At 46.0% G+C, this 12495-nt stretch overlaps 3 protein-coding genes across 7 annotated transcripts; 1 reads left to right on the top strand and 2 right to left on the bottom strand.

The window, feature by feature from the left end:
* Positions 1-613: 613 nt before the first annotated feature.
* On the top strand, positions 614-10400 carry LOC111072017 (solute carrier organic anion transporter family member 4A1). 2 transcript variants are annotated; one of them, XM_022363595.2, is made up of 7 exons: positions 614-2685; positions 6132-6460; positions 6536-6722; positions 7867-7969; positions 8726-9673; positions 9741-9929; positions 9998-10400. In XM_022363595.2, exons 1-7 carry the CDS (start codon positions 2259-2261, stop codon positions 10116-10118), a joined length of 2304 nt encoding a protein of 767 aa, XP_022219287.2. In that variant the 5' UTR covers positions 614-2258; the 3' UTR covers positions 10119-10400. The 2 variants fall into 2 exon arrangements, with proteins under 2 accessions (XP_022219287.2, XP_041448356.1); XM_041592422.1 differs by lacking the exons at positions 8726-9673; positions 9741-9929; positions 9998-10400 and adding an exon at positions 8031-8270.
* LOC121403961 lies at positions 2851-3949 on the bottom strand. Of its 4 annotated transcripts, none has more exons than XR_005967583.1 (3): positions 3576-3949; positions 3362-3507; positions 2851-3233 (listed from the first exon to the last, which is right to left on the bottom strand). XR_005967583.1 is itself a non-coding variant. In XM_041592423.1 (3 exons), exons 1-3 carry the CDS (start codon positions 3580-3582, stop codon positions 2981-2983), a joined length of 420 nt encoding a protein of 139 aa, XP_041448357.1. In that variant the 5' UTR covers positions 3583-3949; the 3' UTR covers positions 2851-2980. The 4 variants fall into 4 exon arrangements, 2 of the variants coding, with proteins under 2 accessions (XP_041448357.1, XP_041448358.1); XM_041592423.1 differs by having other exon boundaries at positions 2851-3244; positions 3362-3510; XM_041592424.1 differs by having other exon boundaries at positions 2851-3244.
* Positions 10246-12258, bottom strand: LOC111072019 (prolyl 4-hydroxylase subunit alpha-2). Its single transcript, XM_022363597.2, has 7 exons — positions 12041-12258; positions 11687-11980; positions 11434-11630; positions 10855-11375; positions 10745-10789; positions 10521-10686; positions 10246-10460 (listed from the first exon to the last, which is right to left on the bottom strand). The coding sequence occupies exons 1-7, from the start codon at positions 12241-12243 to the stop codon at positions 10402-10404; spliced, it is 1485 nt and encodes a 494-aa protein (XP_022219289.2). The 5' UTR covers positions 12244-12258; the 3' UTR covers positions 10246-10401.
* Between the last annotated feature and the right edge of the window lie 237 nt (positions 12259-12495).

Genomic DNA, 12495 nt, shown 5'->3' with positions numbered 1-12495 from the left:
ACACACACACACACACACACACACACAGAAACCACAAAACCCAATTCCCCAAACAAAATGGAACAAGGATATCCCCCCATTGGCATAGCAAAGTGTCGCCGAGTGTCGATTGCTGGCTATTGAAAAGTTGCATAGATCTCATCTAGGGAAAAATCAAATGAAATGACATTTAATTTGAAAACATATCCACCCAAGCTAGCCCCATCAAACAAGAGACAGAGCCACAAAAACACACACACCATTGTTGAAAACACATTACTTAAGTTAATTTTAGCAGAGAACGAAACGAAACTTAATTAGGGAAATCCTCCCACCATATATGGAATGGCACCACCCGCGCCCGCAGGGCAGGGCGTCTGCCCAAGTATTATGCATTGGAATAACTTTCAAAGAACACTTAAATTAGGTACTTAATCAGCATAACTAAAGGAAATATCTACTGAAACCACCCAACACCCCACCCGCCCTACCAATATCCTGTAGACAATCTTAAGTTCAATGACATTGTGCAATTAATCGTACATTCTTATGCATACACACACACACACACACATACAAAACACAAAACGGAAATGGAAGCGCAAACAAAAAAACTAAACAAAAAATAAAAAATAATAAAAATAAAAAACAAAACAAAAAAGCAAACGATACAAAACGAAACAAAACAAAACAAAACAAGTACCCAAAACAAATCCAATTGATCTCATTATGTGATATTTGTCGTAGTGCCCAAAGCGTTCACTGTAGTACGTGTAACTGACACACACACACACATATAACCAAAACATACAATACGAGTTAAGTACATGGTGGAAACACTTTTTGCTCTAAGTAAACTAACTCAAAAAATCAAAACCCAATCAAAACCCCCCTCTGAAACATATCCCTTTAAGCAGCAGCAACTATTTGAGAGAATGCAACTTTTCAGCAATGCCAGCACTCGATGAGGCGACACCAAACAGATAAACCTTAAGCCCCATATAGATCCATAAATAATTATTGCATGGATATATCGATTCAATGCCCAGCCACAGATATTGTAAATACCGCGCGCGCGTGTGTGTGTGTGTGTGTGTGTACTCGGGTACTCTCTATTATAGAATGTGTTGGAAGGGGGACGAAAAAAAGAAACGCCTCTAGATGGGGAGCTACACACCCAAAAAAAAAAACTTTCAGTTCATTTTATATAAATATATATATATATTTTTTTTTGCTCTTTGTTAATGATTTTTGTTTTTGTTTACACATATATTATTGTTTAAAACTATAAATGTAACTATATAGATATGTATGTATATGTATATGTATATCGTCGTATATCGTATATCTCTATGCATTAAGTAGTCAAAAGCGAGCAAGTTTTTATGCAAATACTATTTTCCAAAAGGCACCAATCGACCGAAACACGTTCTCTTCTCCTCTAACTGCAACATTTGATCATCGTAACGTACTTAATTTACAAAAGAACCGGGAACAGCAAGCATAAAAGAAGAAACGATTTCTGTTGGTGCTCTCATGCCTTAATAGCTAGACAGCAGGACACAGCTCCTGCTCCCCTCCATTTTCGGCAATTTAAACTTAAACCCATTTAAATGATTGATCTATTCTTTCGATACTTTGTATACTTTGTTTGAATTGCAAGTGCACATACATATTACCCTATGATTTCTGAATGCATATTGGCGAGTTAAACGTATCGTATTTTTCATAATCTAAGTTTATAAATTAGTAAAGAAAACAAAAACAAAACCCATACTAAACCGAAAAATTTACTGAATAAACTTTTGAAAGTTGTAATGAAAATATTCCTAATTTATATTTATATTTAAATTGTGTAAGATAATTATCCCTGGAGAATTTCGACGCTATTTCGTAGCGCTACTTTGACTTGTTCTCTTATATCCTGCTCTTTCATAAGTCACCTAGAAAATGATGGGAAAACGTCATGACAACTGTTGATATGTGTCCGATATATGAGCTGTGCTATGTTGCACGGATGACAGCTGAAAGGAGGTACGAGTGGCGGAGTGGCTGTGTGGCTGAGTGTGGCAGTGTGGTGTGGCGTACAAATTTCATTCATGAAAATGTCGCGCGCTGTTAATGTGCTGCTGGTGTGGGTGGCTGCTGCCACTGTGGGGGTGGCTTCTTAACAGAGCTCTGTTTGTGGCAAGTCCTTGTGCTGTTGGGCCCCCCGCCCGCACACACACACACACAGGCACACGCACACAGAAGGCAGGCCGAGCTTCATTCTGTGGCAGATGCGGCAGAATATCTGCGTTCAGTTCCACTTCGAGCGTCGTTCGGTGCGGATCGCAGCAGTCGCAATATTCTCCCTCGTTGGTACATTGAGTGAAGAGGAAAGTGAAACGATGGCAACTGTGGCAACTAATGCGGATGCTGATGCTGCTGCTGCTGCTCCACCTGCTCCTTTGGCATTGGAGTCCGCCGTTAACGTTAATCCCAAGTGCGCCAATGTGAACAACAACAATAGTGCCCGCTCCAGCCGGTTGGGCAGTGCTTCTGGGGCTGACCTGGACACGGACACGGATGCGGATGCGGATACGGATGCGGCGTTGCTGCTGGACCAGCGATTCGGATGGTGCAGCTTCCAGCCGCAGTGGCTGCAACGCTTCTGCACCGCCAAGTGGGCGCTCTTCTGGCTCTGCTGGGGCGGTGCCTTGCAGGGTGAGTAGTTGTCCAGAGAATCGTTACTTGTGGGGGCTCGCCACTTAATTCGCTTAAATGGTTTGTCTCGCGCGAATTTTCCACCCACGCGCGATTTTATTTATTCATTTTTTGTGGCACTTACTGAAGGTTACACTTGAAGCATCCCAAAAAATTAACCACCAACCGGACTAAGATATATTTACTCGTGAAATTTGTAATTTAATGCAATAATATTTATAGGATATGCCAGCACAGTTGAAGAGGGGGACTCTTGGGGTATTTTGTAGCCAGGCAAACATATTTCCTTGGATTATCACACAAATAAAGGAAAACTTTCCTGGGCAGAGCTGGGGCCAAACTTTGAACCAGGAGTCTCTGTACTCCTGGCCTCTGTACACCGCAAGACAATGCCACGCAAAAGACGGAGAGCACATCCGCATCGCTTCATTAGCATCCTGAGCAAATCCTGAGCCCCAGCACGGCCCGACTCAAGTCTGTGTGCAACAGATAAGAATTCGCTTCGCCCCCAAAAGGGTTTGAGGCTGGAGCTGAAGCTGGAGCTGTAACTGGGGCCAGCCAGCAGGTTGAAGTTGCAATGAATAGACGCAAATTAAAAATTAATATCAGCCTGCAGCAGGCGAGGGAGTTGGCTTTTCTAGCCCGAGGATGCATTAACCTCAAAAAATCCACTCACTTTGAATAGTTTGAAAGGCCCCCCGTTGAAGTGTAAATGGTTCGCCACAAGCAACCAAAGCGGCGGAGTGGAATGGGTTCGCTTGACGTTGTCATAGGCATTATTGGTGGGATGGGCGCTACTCATGGGCGTGAGTCCAGTGGATGCTGCTGCCGGGTAGGGGGAGGCGGCATAAATCAAAACAATGTTAATCGCTGTTTACCCAACCACCCACCGGCCATCCTTCACTGAACAGAGAGACCATGGTGTCCATGGCTACGGGTTGCTTCAGCTTTAGCCTCAGCTTCAGCTTCGGGTTCCACTGATGCTGATGGGTTCACGCGGTTAATTAAAATTCGCCAATTTCCCCAAAACTGTCGACACGTTTATGCCTGCTTCGGGGGATTAGGCTGTGTTCCAGGGATTAGATGCGATGAAATTTGCAAAAGTGCATTCGCTGGATGGTGTCCAGTTTTGGGCATTTTTGGGTGCCTGCCAAAAGGACACTCGGCGATGAGCGCGTGAGTGGTAGCTACCAGTTCTATGTATCTTTTGTGCAATATATACGGGTACGTGCCTATGGCAAAACAAGATTTATTGCCTGATCAGAAAAGTGCCTACTCTTATTATAATTTTAGTTAATTCAACTTTAGAAAGGTCTTTTTGGTTTATTTTTCAATCCTATTTTGGTTTCTATTATAACTAGGGGTTTTCTCATGAATTTTCGGACAAATTGTAAATTGAATTTATTTTATATTCTTGTACATTATTTCTTAACATATTTCTCTATCAAAATACAGTTTTATTTAGCTTTAAAACTGCCAAAATAGTTCTACATTTTTCAGCAAAGTTTTCTATAAAATCGCATTAAGCTTAAGAGCTACTAAAAATTGTGCAGCTTTTTTTCGGGTTGAATTCAAAGACTTCTTTTTATTTGTTAGTATTATTATTTATTATTATTATTTATTTTTACTATTATTATTGTTATTTATTATTATTATTTATTATTATTATTTTTATTTTTTTTTTTTTTTTTATTATTATTATTATTTAAGTATTAAGTATTATTTTTTACTACATCTAAATTTTTAATATTTTGTATTAACAGTTGAGATAAAAATTCTTAGGTATGATCTCGTTTTGATCTCGTTCATCACGAGGGCATCTCTTGTCGAAATTTTGCACGGCCCGTATTTATGTCTTGGCCGTGTGCTGTAAGCAAACTGGATTCTTGCAGCCTCTGCTGCTGCATGGATGGACTGCCGGCATCTGTTGCACATTGCTGCCCACTGCCACTGGCACTGCCACTGACCCTCGACGTGAGAATGCTTCCGTTTCCGGCTTTTGGGCGTCACACAGAAGCATCGTACGCCCGTGGCACACCCGCTGCTCTCGGGTGCCTGCTCTGTTTGCTGGACTTGCCCACAGGACGGTTTCGGATACGGTTTCGGGCGGCACGTGACCGAAAATATTAATCAGTTGACACGGAATTAACATAAATCATCCGCAACAATTTTGGATTGTCGCGTTCGCCTGCCATGCAGCAAGTTCAAATGGTTTTATTGTTGTTGCCCGAGTATCTTTCTATGGAAATGAGCAATGCAACGAACCAAACTCGGACTCTGATAATGGGGGAGAGACGCTCAATCGCCGCCAGTTCCAGCGCACGCATGCGAGTGTTTTGAGTGGAATATGCGAATATTTATGCTAAAACTACAATAGATTTTACCCAGGGGTTGCGCGTATGTCCAGTGGGCCTCAAGGCAGAGAATTAATTAGTTTCTTTATTCATTTAATCTACGCTAAAACTATATCTCAAATGATTTTGCTTGTCGGCTATGCAATTTAGAGCTCTCCTGGGAGTATTTTCTTCTAGCCAAGAGACTCTCAAATGTTGGCACGAGTAGAGGCAGCTCTACGCCCAGGGATTATTTATTTGTATATTCAATGTGGATTTTCGCATCTTAAAGCCCGACATGTGCTAATTAGGCAAACAGTTTGCATCAATATCTTCACATGGCCACAGAGGGAGTTCTATCAATCGATGTCCATGCTAAATAGGAGATTGTCACGTAGTCATAGCAGCCGTCGGCACTTCACTTCCCTCGCCAAAGGTCACACACGCACTTCAGAGTCTCCTTTGCTCTTAAGTCTCGCTCCAGCGTTTCCCTCCCGTGTCGCTCCCTTCGAAGTCTCAGGGAAATATTAAATGATTGCACTTAGTGGGGTAAATGACTCGTAAGTGTCGTCGTCTGCCCCGCTCCCAACTCTCGACACCTTTGCCAACCCGCAAAGGAGATGACCAGCAAAGGACCAGGACCTCCTTCAAGCTCAACACGATTATTGGAAAATAAATTGAATTTGTTGTTCCTGGCGGGGGGGACCCACAAAAAAAAAAATAATATTCTAAGCAATACAATGGGGGGGCAGTGTGGGCGGGCGTCAAGCGGGGAGCGCACTAACAGATATTTATTTATAAAGGCAGAAATTCGTCTAAGCTCAAAATCAATTTGTCGTACAGATATTTAATTTATGAGCCGCCCCCCGCGTCCGGTAACACCTCCAACATCAGCAAAAAAAAAACACACACCACTAGCTTCCGCCCTCGTGTGCCATCCTGCCGCATCCTGTTGTGTCCTGTTGTGTCCTATATTGTAGGACAATCTGTTAAACGGCTGCCTTTGAGAGTCATAAAATCATATTCTCGGGGATGATCCCAGCCGGGGGATGATGAAAGGCAAGCGGAAGTGGAAATGGCACTGTATTAATAGACTTCTACGTTCTCTTTCAGGTCTGATTGTCAACGGATTGATCAATGTCTCAATCTCAACGATTGAGCGGCGGTTCGGACTGCGCTCCCGACAGATGGGCCTCGTGGCCAGTGGCTACGATTTGGCCTCGTTCGCCTGCCTGGTGCCCGTCACCTACTATGGCGGCCGGAAGGGTGCCTCCAAGCCGCGCTTCATTGCCATCGGACTGATGGTGATGGGTCTCGGCTCGCTGATGTTCCTGCTGCCCAACTTTCTGGTGGCGCCCTATCGTGCCACCATTGCCGAGGCGAACGTCTGTGAGCTGGGGAGCAGCAGCAGCAGCCCCAATCAGAATCAGAATCAGACAATGGTGCAGTAGCAGTTCCACATGTACTTAGCAGCGGAGGTGCTGTCATGGAGACTAAATCTCTGATATCCTTTGCAGCAATACTCCTGCGAGGTGCTGAATGCTGGGCATGGGGAGCGCGAGCAGTACGACAGTTTAACGTGGACCGTGTGGCTGTTCTTTGGGGCTCAGCTGCTGCACGGTGCCGGCGCTGCGCCCCTCTTCACACTGGGCGTCACATACATCGATGAGAATGTCTCAAAGAAGATGTCATCTGTTTACTTGGGTAAGTTTCAAACGACGCAGGCAACGGCAGCGGCGGCGGCAACTCTCATTGATAAGACGCGCAAAAACTTTTGTCTGGAGTCGCACAACAAATGAAGGACTATGCACAAATACCCACACCCATACCCCCCTGGAGGGGTGGGTGGTGGGTGGAAAGTATCCAAAGTATCTGCTAGTTGCTGGCTCTCACACATGCATATTTATTTTTATTTGCCATATTGGCAAACGATGCGACGTCGTCGGCCACAAAGGGAAGCAAATAGTATTTACTGTTTGCGCCCCAAGCCCCAAGCCCAGTTCCCAGCTTCCAGCAAATCTTTCGATCCCAATCCTGTGACGGAGGTCTCGTGCCCTGCCGTCCCAGCCAGCCATCCTACCCCTTGTTGACCCAATTTTAAAGAGCAGGCGGCTTCGGGCTGTTTGTTGCTGACTCAGCTCAGACTTAGACTCGCGCCGAGTCCTGGGTAGACAAGCAACGCCAGCGCAAATTTATTGCCTCTTAGTTAAGTTTATCGTGCCATCCGCAAGACGACACTGAAATTATCAAAACCCGTCCAGCCTCGCTTCTGTCTGTCTATCTGTCTGTCTGGCTCTGAGACAATTGAAATTCGCTTTGGCTGAGGCGTTTTGCCTTTATTGAGAGTTTATTGGGAGGCGCATAAGCATAAGCCCCAAAGGCAGCATTTCCAGCGACTGCCCAGAGGTGCTGCATAGGAATAGTTAACCATATCAAATCGGTAGTTAAACCTTAACTCAGAGCAAGATAAACCCAAATCTATTACTGGTTTATGTTCGATTTTTGCTAACATTAACTTTCGGTATAACTATTCCCCGCGTGATCCTATTTCTCACTGGTTTTATATATTTACATAGGATAAATCCGTCAATAGCTTTGGCAGATTATCGTATAAGCAAAATTAAAGAAGAATATATGCAAGTTGAAGTGCCTTAAAATGCCGAAACGCACTGTCAACGAAGGTCGCCGTTGAAGACTTTTGTCATGCAAATTAAGATGCAGTCAGATGATAAGACCAGCTGGCGGAAAGGGCTGGGGCACCATTCTACATAGCTGCGATGACAATTCGAAGTGTTTCGAATTGAAGTTTAACTGAAGAGTTTCTGATGTGTTTCCTTTTATTCGACAGGCATCTACTATACAATGGCCACGGTGGGACCTGCCATTGGCTACGTACTGGGCGGACAATTGCTGCTCATCTACACGGACTGGATGACCGTGGACCCGGTCCAGTAAGTGTGCATCTCTGGTTAAGCTTGTAATGATTGTTATTAATCGCGCGCGACTTGGCAGCAGGTGGAGGCGTGTTTGTGTGGCTCTGGCAATGGTGACTCCCAAGCTGCTCCCAGGGTACTGCGGGGCTTATTTGTTACTCTGGCAACGGGGCAAATGCCACACACAAAGCACGGTGGCAGCACACACAGCTAATATCTCTGGAGAGTAATAAAACAACATTTCGTGCTGACAACAAGGAAATAAGGTGCGAATGAGAATGAGCATTTGTTTGATTCACATCCCCTGGAGCAGAATGTGGGAGTGGGATGTGGAGCACAAAGAGTGGATGGAAGCCAAAGCTAAAGCAACAAGCAGCCAAGCCAGAGGGCAGAGGTAGCTACATGGATACAAAAGAGTCGAGTCGAGTAGAGTCGACCGCAGGGCTTATTGTCAAGGTGATGCCATAAGTCATAATGTCTGCTCCACCAGCCAGCCCACCCACCAGCAGCCGCTACACCTCCAACTCCAGCAAGTCCGTAAATTATGTGGAAAACATGTAAAATTTTGTTTATGATTTTTTCGCCTGTTTACGAGAGGTTAGGGCTAAAACAAATACGCGTATTTTTTGGCGACCTTTTGTTGGCGGTGCGGCGTGGAAAATATAAATTCGCATTTCCCATTTCAGTTAACAGTTAATTTACAAGTGCTGAGGGCTCGCCCCCCCCCCACGGCTTTCCAGCACAGATTCTAATCGATTTCCCATTCTCGTGCAGGTTGAGCCTGACCAGCGACAGCAAGGTGTGGATTGGTGCCTGGTGGCTGGGCTTCATATTCGCCGCGGCTATGTGCCTGCTCATAGCCATACCCATCTTTGGCTATCCGAAATCACTGCCGGGCGCGGATAAGCTGCAGCTGGAGAAGGTCTCGGAGGCGCACGAAGCCAGAACGGTGGTGGAGCAGGACGGATCGGAGGCTGCATGCAGCCTGGCCGATGGTCGTCGGCGACTGGGGGGACAGCTGTCTCGCGCTGTGCTCAGTCTCCTGAAGAATCCCACGTTCTTCTTTCTGAATCTGGCCGGGGCCACAGAGGGTCTGGTTATAGCCGGATTCGCCGCCTTTCTGCCCAAGCAAATCGAGAACCAGTTCAGCATCTCGCCCATGCTGTCCGCCCTGGTCATGGGACTCATTACGGTGCCAGCTGGCGGCGGTGGCACATTCCTGGGCGGCTATCTGGTGAAGAAGTGGAACCTGGCCTGCAGTGGCATCATCAAAATGTGTCTGCTGGCCACCACGGTGGCGGCATTCTTCACCTTCTGCTTTTTGGTGTCCTGTCCCAATCCGAAATTTTCGGGCGTCACCACCTCGTACAGTCTGGAGGCGAGAAGCGGCCCACCAGAGCTGCTGGCCAACTGCAATGCCAACTGTGGCTGCAGTCGCAGCAATTACGATCCCATTTGCGGCACCAATGGCGTCATGTACTACAGTCCCTGCTTCGCCGGCTGTGGCCAGGAGGAGCATGTGGAGAGCCTGAAGCGCTATCACAACTGCAGCTGCATCGCGAGTGTCGGATGGGTGGACGATGGTGGCGCTCTCCATCCGGATGCCACCAACTTGAAGTGCGATTCCACGTGCCACAGTCTGCCGTACTTTGTGGGCCTCTGTTTTGTCTTGATGATTTTCACCTTCCTGGCCACAATGCCAGCTTTGTCAGCCACATTGAGGTAATCCCCTTACACATATATATATCTTGTGTAGTATTCTATAAATATTTGTCTCTGCTCCTTGTAGATGCGTTCAGGATGAACAGCGTTCCTTTGCGCTGGGCCTGCAGTGGATCAAGGTACGCCTGCTGGGCACCATACCCGCGCCTCTTATATTCGGAGCTCTCATTGACGAGTCCTGCATTTTGTGGCACGAGTCCTGCGACGAGCAGGCAGGAGGAGCCTGTCTCGTCTACGATAATTTCTACATAAGCCGGTAAGCTGTAGAATGCTGTAGAATGCTGGATTACCCATGGCCTATTAACTATTCTTCTTCTCTGACAGCTACATGTGGCTTTTGGCCTTGATCTGCAAGCTGGGATCCGTGGTGTTCTTTCTGTGTGCCTGGTGGTTCTATGTGCCACCCAGCAAGCCAGTGACTGCCAATGGCAAGGAAGATATTTGAACTGAAACTATCATACATTGATATCCAGATGGGATTTAATTACCAATCCCACCAGACCTGTGGCTCATATTGGGCACATTACGTATTGTCTGGTTTAGCATTAGCATTTAGAAATGAAGTAATATATAATAGGAATCAAGCCAAGATCCCATACGAAATAACTTACAATTCTCAGTAGTATTTATAACCGTTCTAAGAAAGTATTAGACTAACTAAATACTCGTAAAAACTTTAAGATATTTTTAAATAAAATGCCATTTTATACCCATTGTAGAGGGGGCCTCTACTTGTAGCAGAGTTTGACAAACATCTGATCGTAGGCCAGCAGGCTCTTGGTTAAAACTGAATGGAGAAAACAATGGAATCAATAGAATAGAAAGCAGCAGCTGGGGATTGTCTCACTCCATCGGTTGCCTTCGATCATGGGACACACTGCATGCCGTGTCAGCAGATGTGGCTCCCAGTCGTTGTGAATGTTGTACCAGAACAAGGCGGATCCTTTCTTCGGCTGGATGGTGAGATTTACTTTCGGAAATATGGTGGCACCGCCCAGTGGGACATCGGTCAGCTGAGTGGGATAAACGATGGATTGTCCAGAGGATAGCCTAGTCGTTGGGGATACTCACATAAAACAGAAACGTAATTAAACGGTCGCCCTCTTCCACCAGTTCCTAATTTATCAGTTGAGGAATTCGTTAGTAAAGTAATTGTTTGTTTTCCATTGCAGCTAACCCACCGGATTGGCCTTAATGTCTGAGTAATCTGCGTGCTCCGGGAAATGGCTACCCAGGCCATAGTTGATTCTGGCCAGATGTGTGTGATTGCCCGCAAGCAGTCCCGAAATGTCCGCCATGCGATTCACCAAATCTCTGTCCAACTTCTCGCCACTACCTTCAAATGTCTTCACATGGAAAATACGCTCCTTCTCTGTCGTGGTGTAGTTGTCCGTGTAGCCCTGTGACATTTCCTCTCTGGTGAGGTTGGCGGTCAGCTCTGCGATCTCGCTGTCGTAGACGACATCGTGATACAGCCATATGAGTGGATCCCGACTGATTTCCTCCTCCTTGAGGGGAGCCAGGCGCAGGAATGGTGTTGTGGTGTGATTGTAGCGACAGACCAACTGTGGAGGAGGCGGAAAATCGCCCCTGCAGCCCCGTTCAATGTCAGTCGCTGCGCGCTTTGGCTTTAGATATACCAAAGGGACTGACGGATCCTGCTCCAGCTCGTCCAGATACTCCTTTATTTGGTCGATGGAGCCTGCAAGAGATAAATCAGTTTGAGCAAAGCAGCATCCAAATGCTTGGATTCACCCAACCCTCATGCAGTCTGCTGATGAGAAATCTTTTCCGAACTTCCTCTGGATTGGGGCGATAGAACTCTCGGGCAACCGGATTGAGTGGTAGCTCAAGGTTATTCCATGCCAGTCTGTACCATTCAGCGGCTCTGGTGTATTCCGATCGGTTGTACATAAAGTCCGCTAGGATAAGGCATTCTGGTGCGAGCATGCGGGTACTGAAGTTTCATTGGATGGCTGTATTCAAATGGGAAATATTGGGCCAAGTACTTACTCAAGATGGCGTCCCGCCACTAGCCCATTGGCCATATCAAATGCCCTCAAGTCATAGAAACGCTCTATACGCTCCATACCCATCAAGGCTTCATTCATATCCACGGCATTGGGCATTTGTGCCGCAAGTGTATCCAATTGCTGGATACCTTCCTGATCTTTGATGTAGGACAACCACTTGGGCCAGTCTTCATGAGCACGTCGCATCAGTGCCAGCGAATTCAGAGGATTTGCCACGTATTGAACGCGGCTCATGTTACTATCCAGATTCTCATGGGTCACAGACAGCAGGTATCTGAGGAAGTCGATTCAATTAATTTCTTACCTTTGTAACGAATCATTAATATCCACTCACTTTTGTAGAGTGTCCACCTTTTTCTGGAGAGCCCTTACATAGCTAGTCAGGTGTTCCACGTAGGAATTTTCAATATTCCTCAGTTCCCCAAGTGCCCGGATGGATATTGTATATATCACAACCTTTTTCTCCTCCTCACCCATGATCATCACGAAGAGGGCTGAAGAGCAGATGAACATAAAAAGAACCTTTCGTAGCGACATTGCAGACAAGAATAATCGAACGCAAATCCAAATTGGAATTCGTAAGCTTCGAGGAGTGTTTCCACGGCGCATTTGTGACGCTGCGGGCCCTCAACGAAGAAGAAGCGTAGTAATCATAATTATTCGCTATATGACAAAAATTCGTGACTAGCGGTCCATTCTACCAAACGATCAGAAACGAAACAGCCACCAGAGAAAATTTAGTTCATCCCAGATCTTAAACTTCCTTTTCTGCCTCCACTTTCCACCGCC

The sequence above is a fragment of the Drosophila obscura genome, unplaced genomic scaffold (genome assembly GCF_018151105.1).
Source record: "Drosophila obscura isolate BZ-5 IFL unplaced genomic scaffold, ASM1815110v1 contig_179, whole genome shotgun sequence".
Lineage (NCBI taxonomy): Eukaryota > Metazoa > Arthropoda > Insecta > Diptera > Drosophilidae > Drosophila > Drosophila obscura.
This window is presented reverse-complemented; position numbering and strand designations above follow the sequence as displayed.

What these genes read in the sequence shown, in the direction of transcription:
- LOC111072017 (XM_022363595.2), top strand. Translation starts at nt 2,259, where the DNA reads ATGCGGCAGAATATCTGCGTTCAGTTCCACTTCGAGCGTCGTTCGGTG. An exon ending in ATGACCGTGGACCCGGTCCA is followed by an intron (nt 7,970 to 8,725) that starts GTAAGTGTGCAT and finishes ATTCTCGTGCAG; the next exon opens with GTTGAGCCTGACCAGCGACA. An exon ending in GATAATTTCTACATAAGCCG is followed by an intron (nt 9,930 to 9,997) that starts GTAAGCTGTAGA and finishes CTTCTCTGACAG; the next exon opens with CTACATGTGGCTTTTGGCCT.
- LOC121403961 (XM_041592423.1), bottom strand. An exon ending in GGCCTTTCAAACTATTCAAA is followed by an intron (nt 3,245 to 3,361) that starts GTGAGTGGATTT and finishes TTCAACCTGCTG; the next exon opens with GCTGGCCCCAGTTACAGCTC.
- LOC111072019 (XM_022363597.2), bottom strand. Translation starts at nt 12,243, where the DNA reads ATGTCGCTACGAAAGGTTCTTTTTATGTTCATCTGCTCTTCAGCCCTC. An exon ending in CAGACATTAAGGCCAATCCG is followed by an intron (nt 10,790 to 10,854) that starts GTGGGTTAGCTG and finishes CTGATAAATTAG; the next exon opens with GAACTGGTGGAAGAGGGCGA. An exon ending in GATCGAAGGCAACCGATGGA is followed by an intron (nt 10,461 to 10,520) that starts GTGAGACAATCC and finishes TTCTCCATTCAG; the next exon opens with TTTTAACCAAGAGCCTGCTG.